Consider the following 18,454-nt stretch of genomic DNA (forward strand, 5'->3'; position numbering starts at 1 on the left):
TCTGGAGCCTCTTGGAGCTGCTGGGAGGGCCTCTGCATCTCTGGCTACGGGAGCTGCCACCTCGAGCTCGCCCTGGGCTTCCTTCGAGGGGAAGTGCCTGCACTCTGAGGCCTGTCTCCCTGAGGTGTGGCCCAGGCGCTTTTGGCCCTGTTCTGACCGAGGCCGGGCCAGCGGGGACCTCTGCACACTCCGCTCCCCAGCCTCGCTCTTCAGGCCCTGGGGACAGGTTTGCCGAGCGCACAGCGGCTCCCTGGAAGCCTGTCCTTACCCTGATGCGGAGCAGCAGGTCAGCGTACCAGGCCGCCAGGCCCATCATGGAGGGGTAGGCCCGGGCCACCCAGGAGTCGGGCACGGTGTCATAGAACAGGGCTGTGGACAGGTCCTCCATGTCGGTTGTGATGGTCAGTTCTCCCTGGGGGACACACAGACGGGGCTGCTGGGACACTCCGCAGTGACACAGACCCAGGCGTTACTGGCCCTGAGGTGCTCACTTCTCCAGCCCAGGGACCTCGAGGGTGCGGCTCAGTGGCCTCAAGCTTGTTGGCCTGTGGCCGAGGGCGGTCAGCCCGCATCTAGGTCCCGCCCCGGGTCCTGCCGCCCCGTTCTGACCTTCAGCCCCAGGTTCAGCTCCTTCAGCGACCGCCGCATTTCGTTGGTCAGGATGTTCATCCTCTCACATTCCTGGAAGGCGACCACCACGTAGGGGGTCTTCTCGGCGGCTTTGGCCATGATCTCGGCCATGTTGAACGTCTCCGGGATCTTCTCCAGGATCTCGTCCAGCACGGCCTTCACCTGGAAGCCAGTCCCCAGCCGCCTTGTGTCACTGGGCCTCAGCCCTGCTCCAGTGCCAGGCCAGGGCACTGCCCCAACGTTCACCTCCAAGCCCAGGAGTGAGGCAGGCGGAGTTGCCAGGAAAAGGGGATCGTGGGGGTGCAGCCCCGGGCTCCATCGGGGAGGGGGACCTCAGTCTCATCGTCAAGGCCACCTGGCTGTGCCCTCGGGAGCGTGACCGCTCTACCCGGTGCCTTCAGGCACTGCCTGCCTCCCCCATCAGGTCACCCGGTGGTTGTGGGGTCGTGACCCTGTCCTTGGTGGGAGCTGTCTGTGGGGACGTGCTGGTCGCACCCTCTCAACGGGTGGCCCCCATGGTGGTCCCTTACACCACTGCCCACCCGTAGACCTCTGGTCAGTCATTGGAGAAAAGGTCGTGGGGTTTCATAGCACCGAGGCTCCGCTCCAGTCAAGAATCTCGACTTCCCCGTGCTTGTGGGGCAGGGCCAGGGCCGTTGGGAGCCCTGGGGAGGGAGGCATCGTGTGGGGATGGTGCGCTCTAGCTCGGCGCTTGGTGCTTAGTTTGGGGCCGCAGCAGCCAGCTGATAGGCCCCCTGCCGGGCGGGGGTCAGACGCCCACCTTCTCCTCGCGGGAGACCCCGGTGCCGGCCCCCGAATCTGTCTCCTTGGGCTGCATCTCCAGGACGGTGCGGAACAGCTTCTCCGAGGTGACCGTCAGGAAGCCGATCTCCGCGTTGGGGTGCAGGCCGTACAGGTAGGGGCTCTCGGGCGGCAGGTTCTCGTCAATGTATTCGTGGTAGCCCTGTGAAAGGCGGTTGGGTGAGCAGGGAGAGCTGCGCGAGCCGCAGCCTGCGTCGTCCTCGTGTGAAGCCTTGCTTCCCAGAACCTTCCGTCCACCCCTTGCCCTCTGGGCCGACTCCCTGTTGGGGCCGCCCCCGCCCCCGCAGACAGGGTGTTTCCCCTCCTACTCCATGGAGGACTGCCTCTTAAACCCTCTTTCTGGGTTGCCTGCCCGCTGGCTTCCTCCTGGAGCGTCTGTCCGTAAGGTCGGTGACGGAGGCCCTCACCAGGGAGCCCATGGACCAGCACTCCCCTGTTGCTCTGACTCCCGGAGGGCGCCCGTGTCTCACCCCCATCCCTGGAGGGTGCTCTCCTCACCTTGTAGTCCAGGTTGGGGGGGATCTGAAAGCCCGGGGCCAGCAGGATCTCCCCCTCCAGCATCTCCACCCGGATGTACTCCGCCAGGTAGGTCCTGCAGAGCCGCCGGTCCCAGTCGTCGGTGATGTGGCCGCCGTACATGATCTCCCCGAAGAGGTAGCGGAGGTCGTCCCAGGGCACCTTCGAGGGGACGGCTGCCATCAGGGGGCCTGCCAGGCCCTCATGTCACCCTTGCCCCTTCTCCCCGCCCGTTCTGCAGGGTCACCCGCTACCCCCGGTCACCAGGCCCAGGGCTGGCCCTGCCTCTGACTCCAGCCAGCAGCTGAATGGGATCAGCCCCTCCTCGACCCTCTTCCCACGAGGGGCTCTCCAGCCTCCCCCCGTCTCCCTGGCCCTGTGCCCACCCCTCCTCCACGCTCTCCCTTGATGGGAGTCCCCCGGCACTGGCACTGAGTCCCTGCAGGCCCCCCCCACCCCCGCAGTCTGCCTGTCCCCCCCCTTTATTCCCCCACGTGGGGACGGAACGGGGAGCCACCTGAGACCTTTCGCTTCACCGCCATCTCCAACAAGAGCAGTAACTCCGTGGACAGAGTGTTGGCTCTGGGGCACCGGCGATCTTTTTGGCCATACAGTCCAGTTCTCGTCTTCACAGTCTAGTCGCTGACCCCACCCACGGGGCCCTGGTCCCATGCATACTCCAGTGGCCTTGCCCACGCGAGCTCCTGAGGGCTCTGTAGCAGAGCCAGCTCCAGCAAGTACCCTCTCCCTGACCGCAAAGCCTGATTCTGCCCTGAGGGAACCCGACCAAACCAGGCAGCACACGCAAGTGTCCCCCCACTGGTGACCGGGTCTCTGCACGCACCGCACGCTCGGCCGCTCTCACTACCCTCGGCTCTGCCCCCATTTCCACGCTGTGCCCTTGGCCTGGGGTGCCGCTCCTTCAGCCACCGAGTGCCATGACTGCGCTCCTCTGAAGCCACTTGGGTGCAGGTCCCCCCCACCCCCAACAATGCTGGGAACCCATCCCCTCCCCGCTCCTCGTCCCAGCCTGTAGCTGCAGAGCGCTGTCCAGCAATGAGAGCCACACTTCCGATTTTCCAGCAGCCACTTAAGTGGAAATTGTTCTTGCAGGCACTCAGCACCAAAACTATGAATGAGGTATTTCACTTTTTTTTTGTTTTGCACCAAGCTTTTGAAACCCAGAGTGTCTTGTGCCCCTTTGTTGAGACGTGCTGTGCGTCACGTGTACCGCACGGCCTGGGACTTCACTGCACACACTTGATTTTCTCTGGGGATTGCAACTCCTTAAGGGCAAGTTGGGCATGGATGCAGCTCCTGCCGTGCCCTGCCTGGATGGCAGCTGGCTGCCAAAAACAGACAAGTTAATTGAATAAGAACTTGTTGACTTTTTTGGGGAGCCGAGTCGCACAATATGTGGGAATCTTAGTTCCCCAGCCAGAAATCAAGCCCAGCCCGTCGGGGGTGAGAGCGTGGAGTCCTAACCACTGGACCTCCAGGGAAGTCCCAAGAACTTAGCAGTCTGGTGTGCTCTCATGAACCTTGACTTGGACACTAATCTCCGCTTCGTTGTCACCTGTGACTGTCACTTTTTCTCTCTGCTTGGTTATCTTGAGTATGTGCTGAGCTGCTCTCTCTGCATTCTGTGTATTTGCTTAGGGGACCGCCTCTTTCTCCTGCCACGTGGGGTTGGGTACACCCCGCTCTCTGCCTCCCTGGTCCCCGCAAACGGCTTCTTGGCAGATGGCCCTTCCCCGTGGGGTCGGTGGGACTGACCCCGGGGGCGGGGGCTGTGTGCCCACCTGCCGGATGGAGTCCCCGGAGCGCTGCTCAGAGACCAGTTGCCAGGCCTTGTCCTTACAGTCCAGGTTGGCTTTCTCAGAGTTGGGAGGACGGATGGGCCGTGGGCGGCGGGTGACCTCATCGCAGGTGTTTGCTCAACGTAGTCTCCCCGAGGCCATGGGCTGGGATGAGGGACGGTTGGGCCTTGCAGGCCTGGGGCCCAGGCCTGAGCACACGCTGCTGAGCGGGATGCTGAGCGTCCCTCACGCCGGCAGTCACGGGAGCACACGGTGTGCGTCCTGAAGCGGTTTCTTACTCAGGTTCCGTGTGTCACGAGGGACGCTTCTGCGTAACTGTTGTTACAGGCTCCCAACCCCCAGCACCACTGCGCCTCCCACTCGAGTCTCCCGGAGCGGACATCTCTGACGAAGCTGCTGGATGATGCAGCTCTTCCTTCACGTCTTCCTGCGTCTGTTTACTTGGGTGAGTGTCGTGAGATGGGCCGCTGGCGTACAGCTCGGACCCTGTCGCCGGTGAAGTGACCCCGACCCTCACCGGCACCTGCAGACGGAGACCACCGTCCCCTTCCCCGAGGAGGGCCGACTTCCGCCCGGTCTGCCCTCCTGCTTTCTCTGGGGTTGGGTGTTTTGCCAGGAACTGAGCAAACAAACAACATTCCAGGCTCAGGCTTGGGTGGCAGCCACCCTGGGAGGTCTGCTTCCTCCAGGGTCTGAGGACAGCTGGCCCAGGTCTCCCCTCTTCCCAGTGCGTCTCAGCTTTCTTATGATGGGTGGGGGGTATTCTCCACCCCTTGTCTCTTAGCCCCTAAAGCTTGGAGGGGGTGCTCTGAGCCTCAGGCCTTCAGACATCCTTGGGGCGGGTGTCTCGGCCCTCAGGCACTGGGCCCAGCAGTCTGGGTGCCCTGGGAGCCTCGTGGGCCAGCGGAACGTCCACCGCAGTCAGTGTAGGAAGGTGCTGCTGTGCAGGTGTGGAGGAGCCCAGGGTTTATGGAGCCCCCTTCTGCCGCCTCCTGGTGGGGGCTCACAGAGACGGGTCCTGTGCCAGGGCCCCACTCCACGTGGGAGATCCCGAGAAGAGCACGGTAGGCCAGAGGCCGGGCGGCTCTCAGTTCCCAAGGCCATAGCCGCCTCGCTTTGGGGCTCACGTGTGGCCTCACCCCACCTCAGGCCCACGCCCGCAAGTCCCCTCTCTGGGCCACAGACAGGCCAGCCGGGGCCCTCCGGCCAGAGTTCCTGGCTGAGCTGCCTCTCTGCAGCCCTCACGGCGGCTTTCATAGTGCCTCACATGTTTGTTTCCATTTTCAACAAGAATGAAAGGAAGCACTCTGCATCTCCAGGGATTTTTTTTTTTTTTGGCCTGCCCTCTGATCCTGCGTTCTGCCTCCAGACACTGACCGGGGAGGCCTGCAGCCCCTGAGACCCTTCATTGGCTTCCACTGCCTAGGAGGCTGGCCTTTCTGGGGGAATCCCTGTTCAGGTGCAGGACAAGTGGCTTCCCAAAGATGCTGACCCTCGTGGAGTCATAAAAATTGCCAGACAGCTGAGGACTGCTGGAGGGGCCGACCAGGGCCTGGGTGCTAACCATGCTCTCAGACAGGTGGGGTCACGGGGAGCCTCACACGTTCAGGTTTTCTTTGGCTTATGGAACCGAGGGAATGTCTCTTAAATGTGAGACAGAGCAATGGAAAGGGCAGGCGCCACATTGGCCCTTACCTTGGGGTTGGCCTCCAGGTAATTGTAGAGCACGTTGATGGAGATGGTGAGGTCCCCGTTGTTGAAGGGGTATGACCGGTTCCAGCCCTGGGCCCCGAACTTGCGCCTCTCGGCCACCACGGCGTGGAAGTAGCACAGGGCGAAGAGGATGCACTTGAACTCGATCTCCTTGGTGCACATCTCCAGCGTGTCCTGCGGGAGGACACACCCCGGGTCAGGTGGGGTCCACACAGGCGCCCCGGCGGGGCCAGGGCCATCTTTACTGGCAGCTTCACTGGCGGTGCAAGGGGGGTGGAGGATAGGGGTGGGCCCTAAGGCCACTGACTACTCTGCGCTGTAAATTCTGTGGAGAATGCTTGCTTGTCTTTGCTTTGAATTCAGCTGTATCACGTAAGTGTTGGATACAAGTCAAATACTGATACGTCTTCCTAATAAAATATTCCCCAATATAATTCCTGTGCAATTATTAACATTTCCTCATCGTCTACACACCCCAGACTCCAAAAACAACCTGTGAAGGGGGAGGGGATGTTTAGCAAAGCCTTTCTGAAAGCAGGTGGCCCCAGGGAAAGGCAGATCCAGCCCTGAGTCTGAACACTAGTTCTCTCTGGGCAGGTGAGATTTTAACTGGTCTTTGCTAAGCAGGTGGCTCTGAGCACAGAGGCTTCTGGAAGCTAAGCTGTGTCCTCCTCCCCTGCTCAGGCCTGCGAGCACCACCCGGAGGCCAAGTGCTCTGTGGGGGCGGCAGGCCTGGGGCCAGAAAGCCAGATCGGGGACAGACATCTATCGGGTGGGCACGATGGGGAAAAATGCCGGGGAGAAGCACGGGAGGGGTCCCGCGCAGGGCGTCGGGGAGGCCGCCCCACCTGCGTGAAGAGGTCCAGGGCCTTGTGCAGGTTGGCGTACATGCCCGTGGGCGGCTCGTTGGTGATCTTGATGGCGTTCTCCAGGATGCCCTGGGGGATGATGTGGCTCTCGGGGCTGGGGGCCGGCTCGGCGCTGATGAACACTCGGTAGTCGTCGTGGCTGCCGGCGCTGTGCCGCTCCAGCTTCTTGTCCAGGGTGCTCAGCCACCGGGCCACCAGGTGGATGTTCTGTGGCCAAGACCAGGGCTCAGCGCCCGCACGCTCCTCCCCAGGACAGGCCCCGACCCTGCCGTTTGCCCTTCCCCGGGGCGCTGGCCACGCTGGGTCATCTCACCCAGTGACTGAGGCCTCAGAGTCGAGGCTGGTGCTCAGTTAGTTCAGGGCCTCCCGCCTTGGTGAGTTCTTCCCGCCCGCCACCCAGCATCAGGGCTGAGATTACATGGTCCCTGCCCTTCCTCTGAGAGGCTTGGGTGGAAAGCAATGACCTGGAGAAAAGGCTACCCTCGTGCACTGTTGGTGGGATTGTAAATTGGCGAAGCCCCTGTGGGTAGCAGTTTGCAGGTTCCTCACAGAAAATGAAGGGTAGAACTATGTTGTTACCCAGCAACCCCAATTCTGGACATTTATCCAAGAAAATGAAAACGCCAATTCCAAAAGATACGCGCAGCCCTGTGTTCACAGCAGCGTTGTTTACAGCTGCCAAGGTGTGGAAGCAACCTAAGTGCCCATCAGTAGGTGAGTGGATAGAACACAAGCACAGTAAGACATGAAGCAACGGTGAGCATTGGATGGGGTGAGTATGTGGGTAAATTTAAAAATATCTCTTGACTGTAACAATAATGTATCATGGGATTTAAAGTATAAAATCAGAGTGCATGATAATATCAAAAAAGATGTGGTATACCTATATACGTGTCACACACACACACACACACACACACACACACACACACACACACAGTGGAATATTACTCGGCCCTAAAAAAGAATGAAATTTTGCCATCTGCAACAACGTGGCCAGTCCTGGAGAATATGCTTCAGTGAAAAGTCAGACAGAGAAAGACAAATAGCATATGATTTCACTTACGTGTGGAATCCAGAAAACAAATGGACAAACATAACAGAGTCGTAGATAGAACAAACAGGTGGTTGTCAGAGGGGTGGTGGGAGGAGAGAAATGGAAGGGCGATTACGAGGCGCAGATTTCCAGTTACAAAACAGATGAGTCACGGGGATGGTGGGGAAGGTGAGGTAATTGGTGACAGATGGTAACTGGACTTGCAGTGGGGATCGTTTTTGTAAAATGAACTAAGAGAAGGATTTGAACCCGGGGTCCCCACAGGGGGCCAGCCCAGGCCCCGTGGACTGAGGTCCGCCCTGCTGCGGGGTCTGCCAAACCCGGGGAGGGCCTGCAGTGAGGCCAGCGGGGACCAGGATGGGGGCTTGGACAGGCTGCAGGGCCAAGGAGAGGCAGTCGAGCCAGCACAGGAGAGGAGGGAGGATGTCTTTCTCACTGTTGAAGGATCCACACTTGCATCACCAGGACAGCGGTGACGCCCCAGGCCACCTGCTGACCAGGTGGAGCCGTGCTTGGTGTGGGAGAGTCCTGCCCCGAGCCCTCCTTCAGAGGCTGCCGGAGTCCCAGCCAGGCTGGTGAATGCGAATCCCTTCCTTCTGGCCTTCAGGCCAATCCCCTCGGGTGCTGAGGCCCGGGGGAGCCCTCCCCCAAGGGGCGCGGGTGCCCTCTCCCCCGCACCTGCAGGATAACCCAGTGTCCGTTCTCTGCAGCCACATCCAGGGCGTTCTCGGCCACCACCTCTTGTCCCTGCCCCAGGGACACGTTATGGAGTTTCCCGTTGTCTATGGTAAATCCCAGTTTTTTCCCTGAAGGAAAGAAAAACAGGAAAAGCACGGGGACGGCTGAATGACAAAAACAGGCTCCGTGATCCGCAGCTTGGAATTCCATACCCTCCCTCTTAAAATTTGACACAAGGTCAATGCGTACCGCTTTGAAAGCCATCTTTTGGGACATGTCATAATTCGCAACGTTGTGCAACTGTTTCTCTGGTTCCAGGACATTTTCGTCATCTGAGGAGACCCTGTATCCATCCCACTGCCCCCACCCCCCAGCGTCGGGACCACTAATCTGCCTTCTGCCTCTATGGATTCGACGTTTCAGAGGCAAGGAATTGTAGAACATGGCTCCTTGTCTCTGGCACGACGTTCTCTCTGCTGTCCATGTTGCAAGGGGGGGGGGTCAGCACTTATTTTTTTTATTGAAGGATAATTGCTTTACAGAATTTTGTTGTTTTCTGTCAAACCTCAACAGGAATCAGCCATAGGCATACTATATCCCCTGCCTTTTGAACCCCGCTCCAAGCTCCCTTCCCATCCCACTCCTCTAGGTTGATACAGAGCCCCTGTTTGAGTTTCCTGAGACATGCAGCAAGTTCCCGTTGGCTCTCTCTCTTACGTATGGTAAAGCAAGTTTCCCTGTTACTCTGTCCATACGTCTCAGCCTCTCTGCCCCTCTCCTCATGAGCATAAGTCTGTTCTCTATGTCTGTGTCTCCACTGAGCCTTTCATGGAGTCACCTCAGGAGGCTCAGCCATTCATCAGCTGATGGACCTGTGGGTTTCTGGCCGCTGTGAGCCGGTCCCTGTGAAGTGTGTGTTTGGGAATGTCAGTGAGAGTGGGTGTGCCGGGCCGTCCAGTGGTTTCTCCGTGTGACTTAGGAGGGACCACCTTTCCACCAGCCGTCTTTCCACCTGCTCGCGGTCCCACCAGCAGTGCGTAGGACCCCAGCAGTGGTCCTTGCTGCGTGTCAGGCACTTGCCCTGCTGCTGGGAGCGGAGGGGTCTCTCTCTGTGCTTTGGACCCATGATGCTGCCTTTTGCTGGCCACACTTACCCAGGGCTTCCACGTCCTTCAGGGGGTCGACCCCCGGGGAGAGGATGAAGAAGATGGGGGTGGAGGGGCTGCTTTCCTCGTAGGACTTGGAGAACTCAACGCTCCGGCCCTCCACGAACTTGCTGCCCATCTTCTCCTCCACAAAGTTCCTGAGGGGACAACACTTGGTCAGACCTGAAGGGGAGGGCCTGTTTCCCTGGGAGACTTTCTGAGGCAGAGAAGGGTCTCTAGGTGGAAAGCCAGTTTCTGCCGGGGCCTCCTGTAAGCAGGGAGGCCATGTGTGGTGTTTGCTTGGGGCGCCCTTGGCTCCCGTCCACCTGCACATGGACAGGTGAGAGGCTCTCGGCCCCGCTTTCAGAGGTGTTCAGGGTCAGCTGCGACGGGACTCAAAGTGCCATGGCTTCCAGGTGACCACACTTCTGCTCCCAAGGAAGGGGCCTGTCCCTAGAGACTTCCTGCTTCCTGCACATTTCCTGTCTGCTCTCCAGACCAAGGCAGCAACAAGGAGCAGAACCCAGACCCATCTACGGGTCCTGGTGATCTCCCAGGGGCCCGAGGAAGGACATGTACATTAGAGCCGCCTCGATGAGCTCCAAGGACCATGAGACATGCACCTTCAGGAAAGTCGCAGAAAAACCCCAGATCCTTTTCACATAAGCACCTCTCTCTTCCAAGCCCCAGGCTCCGTGTTGACCCTGACAAAGCTGGGGTCAGTCAAGGCCCCTCTTAGGGTGACCCTGGGCATCTCATCTCGGCTTTCCGCCCTTCCTTCTTGACCACAGGTGGCTGAGCTCGCTGTGTCTGAATGAACCATGGGAGCTAAACTTATGTCCAGTGTGGTCTTGGAAAGGACGACAGTGGCCTCATTAAGAGATGACTCCCAGGTCAGCAACCTGAGGCTCTGAGCATCGTGAAGACCCTCAGGTGGGTCAAAGCATCCCTTGGAATCAACAGGGAGTTAGCGGGCGGGTACCAAATGGGCCTTCCTACTCCCACAGGAGTGACATCTCTCGCTGCCCCCACCCTCACCCTGCAGTCTGGCCTTTACTGGCTTCTGCACAGACTCCCGAGTTGTTGCTGACCCCAAGCCGGGGGTTTCCTGCTCAGTGCTGACCCCAGGCCTGGGGGGGTTCCTGCTCAGTGCTGACCCCAGGCCTGGGGGGGTTCCTGCTCAGTGCTGACCCCAGGCTGGGGGGGGGGTTCCTGCTCAGTGCTGACCACAGGCTGGGGGTTTCCTGCTCAGTGCTGACTCCAGGCTGGCGGGTGGGGAGGTTCCTGCTCACTGCTGACCCCAGGCCGGGGGGGTTCCTGCTCAGTGCTGACCCCAGGCCGGGAGGGCTCCTGCTTAAGGCCTCCAATTGTGTTCAGCTCCTGCCTTTGAAATTGACCTGGAACGTCACTGTGGGGATCCCTGCCCGGGAAGGACGTCCGGGAGGTAGCAAGTCCCGCCCCAAGGCAGGAATGTCACGAGCTCACTGTTGCTCCTGACGTGGCCGGGACACGTGGTCACTCTCTGCGGATGAATTGATGACACACAACAGCAGGCGCCTGGTTCCGGTCGGGCTCTGCTGCTCTGGTGCTGCGTCCTGGACAGGTGGATACCAGAGCCACCCACAGCAGCCTGCTTGGTGGCAGGTGTATAGATCCGGCTAGTGTTTTGGGGGTCCTGATGCCAGCACCCTGTCTGCCATGGGAGAGTGACCCTCCTGGGGTCTGTGGATGGGAGGAGGGAAGGCACTGGGCTCGAGGGCTTGGTGGAGGGCCGAGTGAACCTGGGTGGGAGGCTCTGGGGCGCCTGGTGTCTGGGCTGTTGCCGACTGTATGTTGTTACTATTCCCTGTGGACTTGGACCTGGATCTCCTTGCTGTTGAGCTCCACTCCCTGTTTCACTGGAGAGGTGAATCTGCTCTCCTCCATCATGGAGCGTGACATGGGAGCGCCTGGCATTCACGGTCGCCCAGGCAGTCCCGGCGCCCTTTCTCCCGTGTGACGTGGGTGACTCACGAGTGCTCTGGGGGCAGCGGGCCTGGACACCCACATGTGCTCAGCTCTCCCGGCGGGTGGCGTCCCGAGGGATGGCCAGTGCCCTTCCTCTTGGTCTTCCCCAGACTTCGCCCATCCTTCCTCCGGAGCTGAGCCCGGGTGCGTCCCGCTCTCCCCCGTGTGATGTGATGTCTGCTTTCACTCTACCTGCTTCCTTCTGCACCCAGAACCCCTCCGGGTCCTGTTCCTCTTTGGTCCCAGGAAAACAAAGCAAAACAGAAACGAACTGGTCTGTGAGCAACCGGTGGGTGTGAGTCAGGCCTTTGCTTTGTCAGAGGGGAATTCTATGAGGGACGTGGGCGTCTTTTGGGAAATCTGGTGGCTTTCAAGCCACTGGGACAAGTGGAAAGCCAGGAAGCCGTTCCAAGAGAACGGGGCGTGCTCCGGTCCCTCCTTTCCCCATGACACCGCAGCGGTCTGCCCGGGCTGGTGTGCATGTGTTACAGCGGCTGCCATTCCTGGAGTCTTTCTGTGCTCTGGGGAGTGAAAGGAACCAGGAGCTGAAACTCGATGGTTAAGTTTCCAGTCCTGGAGGCGGTTCAGGTCCAGAGAGGTTGCTCACGAAATCACAACTGTTCCCTTTGCAAATGAGCCATAAAAACCAAAGATTTACTTGCAGTCCAGCCACTGTGGCCACGCACGTCCTCTGATGCTGATGGCTCTGCCACCTCCATCCCCGCGGCACCCTACAAGGACCCCGTGTGGTCGTGGAGGTCATCAGCGCCCAGGCTTTTTTTTTTCAATCTTGGCGGCAGACCCAGGGAGTCTTGTCTTCTTGTCACTTAGCTCAGGGCGTCCTTGCCCAGGGTTGGGGGAGGCGGGGAGTCCCATTGGCCACCTCTGGAGACCGCAGAGCTCGCAGTGCTCCGAGAGCTCAGGGCGGGGACCGGCGGGCGGGGTGGGGGCAGCAGGGGCCCGGGCGGGGCGCTCACTTGACGGCGTAGGTCATGCGGTCGGGCCGCATGCACCGCACCACGCACAGCTTCTGCAGCGCCGTCTTGTTCTTCCACTCCTTGGGGAAGATCTCCTTTTCCGGGGCCTCCGACTCCACCAGCTTCTTCCACCGCTTGGCAGACCCCTCGATGTCGTTGTCTAGGTTCTTGAACTCATCCATCTCCGAGAGGGCCTGGGGGCAGACCACACTTTCAGCTCTCCCCTGTCCATCCCAGGGGGGCACCCTGCCTCTAGGCTCTGGGAGACGCCTGACCGATCAAACGATGAGCTGCTGGGGGCTGGAGGCAAACCAGAGAAAGCTCTGGGACAAGGGAGGAGGAATCTGATCTAGGGACGTGACTCTCGGCTGCTTTTCTGGGTGGGTGGGTGGCTTTGGAATGAGGGGGGCCCAGCTCATCCCAGGGGACCGCCTTCCTGTGGTCTTTTTGACTCAGACCTTGACACTTGGCACACTCTCCTGGAGGTGAGTAGGGGGCTCAGTTTGCCACCTGCAGGGGCGTGATGATGGAGCTGCTCTGACCCAGTAGGACAGCAGAGTCCCCATGAGCGGGCAGGCAGCCTGTCACTCCCCAGTCCTTCCCCATTCTCCTGAACGTCCGGCCCCGAGCGCCTTGTAAACACGCTCGGGCTGGGCAGGAAAGAGAGCGAGGCAGGGAGAGGATGCGGTGTTCAGAGTCTGAGACCAACCTTAATGCCGCCCCAGCCCTGGTGCTGCAGGAAGTCCACGGGCGACACGACCCCGGCCTTGAACGGGAACCGCAGGAGGAAGTCCAGCTCCACCGGGTTCAGCTCCTTCTTCATGGACAAGACCTGAGAGGCGGGGGGGTGGGGGGGTGGGGAGGCTGGCTTAGCTGTTGTGCTGCAGCTGTGCGGGGCCGGGGGGCAGGCGGACAGGGGCGCACACCACCCCCCACTTGCAGGGGAAACACTGACCAGCCCCTCATTTGTTTTTATCGGGTTGGCCAAAATGTTCGCTTGGGTTTTTCCCTCCACTTCAACGGCTCCCATCAGGGTACCTTCCCTGGGATGAACTCGGGTGTCCCACAGCAGTGCCTCAAACCCATCGATGGTGTTAAAGTGTGGGCTTGAAGCCACAGGGTCTGAGCCAGAGCCTGAGGCTCTGCATCTCCAGCACCCCCGAAGTGTCCCCTGCATGCCCCCACCTCGCCCCTGGAGGTTCCTCGTGGTCCGGGTCCCAGGGCACCGAGGCCGGATGTTACCTGAAATGCCACCTGTGCGAGGAAGATGAGCTTGTCCCGCTCGAAGAGCCCACGGGCCGTGTACATGAACACTGAATAGGTGATCTCGTCCGTCAGGTTGATCACACGCTGTTTGACCTCGTCAGCGGGGGTCGTCTTCTGGATGGCCTTCTCGAACACCACATTGAAGGCCTGGGGGTGTCACCGGAGGCAGGGGCTTGGGGATGGCCCCTGAGCCTGCTCCATGCCGCCCATGCCAGCTCTGGTTGGTTTCCGTTGGGGTTGGGGGTCTGGGGGCCCTGCTCGGACCCTCACTCCCTGGGCTGGTGCTGGTCAGACCTGGTGCCCCAGATCCCACCCCTCACGGCCACCTGCAGCCCGGACCCTGAGGGCCGCAGCCCAGGCCTGGAGGCAGCTGCACCTTGAGTGAGAACTGGTAGATGGGGTTGATCTTGTTGAGGTCGTTCAGGATGAAGTACAGCAGGGACGCCCTCGCCGCGGCCGGCCGGTAGTTCTCTCTTGCCTCGTTGATTTTAACTTCTGTGATTTTTGCCTCTTGCACCTTGAAACAAGCAGTCACAAACCAATGTCACTTAGGGCAGAAGACCTAAGTAGACTTTTCTCCAAAGATGCTCACCGTTTCTGACTGTTAGGAAAAAACACACATCAAAACCACAATGAGGTGTCACCTCACACCAGACAGAGTGGCCTTCATTAAAAAGCCTACAAGTCCTGGAGAGGATGTGCTGCTCCCACTGTTGGTAGAAATGTAAGTTGGTGCGGCTGCGATGGAAAACAGTACAGAGATTCCTCAGAAAACTTGAAATAGAACTACCATATGATCCGGGAATACCACTCCTGGGCATATAACTAGACAAACTATAATTTGAAAAAATGCATGCTCCCCTATAGCAGCACTATTCACAATAGTCAAGACGTGGAAACAACCAAAATGTCCATCAGCAGGTGAAGATGCTGTGCCTGGTGGGCATCCGTGCCCCCAACCCTGTCCTGGGGCCCCAGTGAGGCTGTGACTTCTCTTCTCAATGACCATCAGCCTACCTGCCATGCCCGCTGTGTGCTATGGCTGGGGGTATGAGGTGGTGGGTCCCCAAGATGGCTTCTTACCTTCTCCTCAATCTCACTCGCCGTGTGTTTGGTGGTCTCCAGGTTCTCCACTAAGGCAGTGTCTCCCAGGAAGTTCCCCGATGCAGCCGACAGCCGGGCCAGCAGAGAATCTTCCAGCTCTTTCAGAACAATCTTAAATTCATTCTGGGACTTGGTGAGATTCGCCTGCAAGAGGGGCAGAAACCCGGGAAGGGAACTCAATCGCTGGCGTGGCCTGGCCTCCCCATCTTGGGGGGGGTCGGGGGTTCAGAGCCTCTTGACAGCTTAGCCGAGGCCCCTGCAGCTGCTTGTGATGAGCAGTCAGCAAGGGTGTGGGAACCACAGTAGGAGATGTGGGGGCCGGGGTCCCCTGAGAGCCCATGGGCGTGGCTCAGACAGCCCAGGAGGGGACTGGTACACTGGGGCTGGTAGCAAAGACATTCTTGTGGGGCAGGGGCTCAGTGCTTTTGGGCGTCCGGGGCACCGCTGTGGACTCCTGTTCTCTCAGTGAAGTTGTCACTTGACTTAGAATCAGGTTTGGGGGTAGCTGGGGAGGAGGAGTGACTCATTTTGTTGTGCAAAGCACACTTGCTGTGACAAGCGAGGGCCCCTTCAGAGTCACTGGACATGGGGGTCTTGGAGACCTGCCCTCCTTGGTCTGAGCCACCGCCTGCCCCGCTCCTCCCGATCTGTCACACCTTTAGCTGCTCCAGGTCCGGGCGCTCCTTCGCCACCACGGCGGCCAAGAGCTGGTCCTCCAGCCCATCCCTGGTGACCAGGAAGTTGATGAGGGTGCACTGGGCCTGCATCTCGGGCTTGTAGTGGGGGTTGAAGTACTTGGTGTGCAAGATCAGACGGAAGTTCGGGTGGTATTCCACCTCCTTGTCGCCGATCTTAATGTACCTGTGGTCGGTGGAGGGGGGTATTAGGAGGGGCCCCCCCCCCAACCGCCGGTGACCTCAGGATAGCAGCACAGACTCCCTCAGGACCCCGGCCAGCCTGGGAGGACAGTTTGGACTTCTAAATGAAATGTTTCACTATAAAGCTGCTTAGAATGAATGTCTTCCAGAAACTGTCTGCACAATTTCCTGCTTAACCAGGAAACCATTTCCCTCTAACGTACATGAAATTGGGACTTCCCTGTGGTCCAGGGGTTAAGAATCTGCCTTCCAAAGCAGGGGACGTGGGTTCGATCCCTGGTTGGGGAACTAAGATTCCACCTGCCGAGGGACAGTTAAGCCCTCAAGCCTCAATTAAGATCCGATGCAGCCAAAATAGCAAAAGAAAAAAAAATTTAATAAAAAAACAAATGCATAAAATCATGGTGTATTGTGTTGGGGCTCACCCTGATGAATAAATAATCTGAAACTTGGGAAAAAAGAAAACAGATGACCTTTCCTCCTTGGGGTGCCACCGGCCTTTCTAGAGAAAGTACCTGCTCTTTCTCTGGCTGGTCGGTTCTGGTCTTATAGGAGAGTTCACTCAACCCTGGCTGCACGTCTTACATCTTACTGGGAGCCTCTGAAGAAACACTCAGGCCTGGGCTGCCCCCCAAGGCCATTAACATCAGAAAGACACTGACCCCCAAATTCAGAACACCAGGACATCTGGGAGCTCCCTGGGGCAGATCTGATGAGCAGCCAGGAATGCAGGCTGACTCGCCCTTGGTGGGGGTTGTGTCTTTGGCTCCCCCCTCTGCTACCCCCCTTTCTGGCTGAGCTCACTTTTGGGGGGGGCCTCTAATTTCACCCCTGGGTATCACCACTCAGGCCAGGCCTTCCTCAGAATCTAGCATATCAGCACATTCGTCACCTCTATTCTGGGCTCTGCCTACACCCCTGTGTTTATAGGCAGCTCAGATCGACTCCGACCTTTACATTTTTAAAGTTGATTTACGTTTTTATGTTAGAAAAGTAACATAAGCTCAGTGCATCAACCAATGAATGGATAAACAGAACATGGCAGATCCACAGAATGGAATATTATTCAGCCATAAAAAAGAACAAAGTATGTATGCTTACTACAGCTCAAAAAGATACTCGGAGAAACCAGGCAAGAATGTCGTAAATGCCACCGGATTGGTTACTTTCGGTTAATTTTACGTTATATGAATCTCAGGTAAATAGGAAGAAATAATAATAACCAGTAATACTGGTTCAAGATTTGCAAAATGCATGAAAACAGGAAAAAAGATGACTGCAGAGGACGACCATCTGCAGGCAGTCGCTGACGTAGCGCTGGTGTAGGTCTTCCTCCCTAACTGGGGTGTGGACCCCCCACTGCTCTCCCAGCGGCCCCTCCCAGGGGGGCTTCCTTGCTCACGCCCGTCAGCATTGTGCTGAAGCCCCTGCGGCTCTGAGGAAAGGAGAGGCCCTGCCCTTCCTCTCTGACCGGAGGCCAGACCTCGGCGCTGAGGACCATCACGTGGGGGAACCTGTCACTCACTTTCCCTTTTTGATCGTGTTCCTGCCCAGCAGAGGGTCCAGAACCGGGTCGATGGTCTCGCCGATGTTCTCAATGAGCAAGGTGTCCCCTTCCGAGATGGCCTGCTCGATGATGTCCAGGTAGCTGTGGGCACAGCATGAGGTCGTGAAGACCTTGGGGCCCAGTGCCCATGCAATCGTATGCCCCAGGAGGGACGGGAGAGGTGACTGAAGGGCCAGTAGTTTGTTCCTCTCCCAAAGGGTCCTTCCGGAGGGGAGCGCAGGGCTCTCTGTGTAAATCACCCCCAGGTGGGGAGGTTTGAACATGGAACTGCTTTGTGGCTGCAGAGCTAAATGTTCCACATCTGTTTCCTCTCATTGCCCTGCACCCTGGGAAGGCTCTCCAGCAGCTGTGATATGGGCACTGCTTCCCATCTATGAGAAGAGATGGCAAGATGACCGGCCGCAGCCTCCCAGCCAGCCAGTGACCAGGCAGGGGAGAGGGGAGCAACAAGCCTGAGTCTTCACTGTTGCGCTGTTCCCCGGGGTCTAAGCACTAAGAAAATCCACGCCCTGTGGGCCAGGGTTTGTTTCCAAAGACGCGTCCATTCATCTAACAAGTGAAAGGCTCTGCGTGGGCTTCGCAGACTTCTGGCCGAGCTAACGGGCTGGCCACCGCCTCTGGAGGCCCACCCCGCCCGCCTCGGTGGCCGCGCACCTCTTCTGTCCCAGGCGGATGGCCTTCAGCACGCTGCCGTATTTGTTTTTGATCCACTTGATGCCCTGCAGCTGGGCATCCACGATGAGGGGCCAGCGCTCCGTGTTGCACAGGATGGTGGCGTTCTCTGTGGACATCCGGTCGCTGGGGAGCCCCTGGTTGTTCCAGGTGGCCACATCCGCGTCGTCAGTCAGCAGGGTCAAGGGGTCCAGACCCTTCGTGATAGGGATTGGGACCTGCCAAGGCGGGCAGTGTGGCCTGACTCACCGCTCGGGGGGAAGCGGCTCCCTGAATAACACGTGTGCCGCAGGGGCAGATAGCCGCTCGCAGCCCCTTGGGATGTGGCCAGAAAGGATGTCAGCATCGTCCACGCTGGGCCACCCTCTGCACCCTGGCTACCCTACAGCCTCTGCCTTGTTCATCGCAGGAGCGACGGTGAGACCTGGCTGGGTCTGCCCTCCCCTCCCCACGGACCTCCCCAGACGTCCTGAGTGATGAACACCACGGGACCTCTTACCTTTAAATGGTTTATGTAAGGGATCCAAAACCTCTCCATCAGCTCATTGCGGTACTTCTTGGTGAAGTAGCCCACGTAGGAGACGAAGGCAGAGATCAGCAGGACGTCCCCGCACAGCGTGATGCCCTGGCTTTTGAAGCTCTCCACTGACTCGGCCCAGCGGACATTTTCGGACGCCAGTCCTCCCACTAGCCTGAGGTGGGGGCCGGGGGTCAGTGGATGAAAGAGGAGCCC

General features: G+C 58.9%; 1 protein-coding gene and 1 long non-coding RNA gene across 2 annotated transcripts in view; one reads left to right on the top strand and one right to left on the bottom strand.

The window, feature by feature from the left end:
* Positions 1-18,454, bottom strand: part of DNAH17 (dynein axonemal heavy chain 17) — a 94,108-nt gene that overhangs the window by 2,374 nt on the left and 73,280 nt on the right. The window contains exons 62-78 of the mRNA XM_040244698.1: positions 18,221-18,413; positions 17,704-17,939; positions 17,008-17,130; positions 15,261-15,465; positions 14,584-14,748; positions 13,877-14,017; positions 13,477-13,647; positions 12,944-13,066; positions 12,235-12,428; positions 9,260-9,408; positions 8,106-8,233; positions 6,350-6,577; positions 5,484-5,675; positions 1,951-2,130; positions 1,412-1,594; positions 610-792; positions 269-412 (exon numbers count right to left, since the gene is read on the bottom strand). Coding sequence (XP_040100632.1) covers positions 269-412; positions 610-792; positions 1,412-1,594; positions 1,951-2,130; positions 5,484-5,675; positions 6,350-6,577; positions 8,106-8,233; positions 9,260-9,408; positions 12,235-12,428; positions 12,944-13,066; positions 13,477-13,647; positions 13,877-14,017; positions 14,584-14,748; positions 15,261-15,465; positions 17,008-17,130; positions 17,704-17,939; positions 18,221-18,413 — 2,938 coding nt within the window. The remainder of the gene's footprint in view (positions 1-268; positions 413-609; positions 793-1,411; positions 1,595-1,950; positions 2,131-5,483; positions 5,676-6,349; positions 6,578-8,105; positions 8,234-9,259; positions 9,409-12,234; positions 12,429-12,943; positions 13,067-13,476; positions 13,648-13,876; positions 14,018-14,583; positions 14,749-15,260; positions 15,466-17,007; positions 17,131-17,703; positions 17,940-18,220; positions 18,414-18,454) is intronic.
* LOC120866830 lies at positions 2,120-5,935 on the top strand. The gene is made up of 2 exons (XR_005721757.1): positions 2,120-3,108; positions 3,406-5,935. It is a non-coding gene; the product is annotated as an uncharacterized LOC120866830 (long non-coding RNA).

Source organism: Oryx dammah, unplaced genomic scaffold (assembly GCF_014754425.2).
Source record: "Oryx dammah isolate SB20612 unplaced genomic scaffold, SCBI_Odam_1.1 HiC_scaffold_8, whole genome shotgun sequence".
Classification (NCBI taxonomy): domain Eukaryota; kingdom Metazoa; phylum Chordata; class Mammalia; order Artiodactyla; family Bovidae; genus Oryx; species Oryx dammah.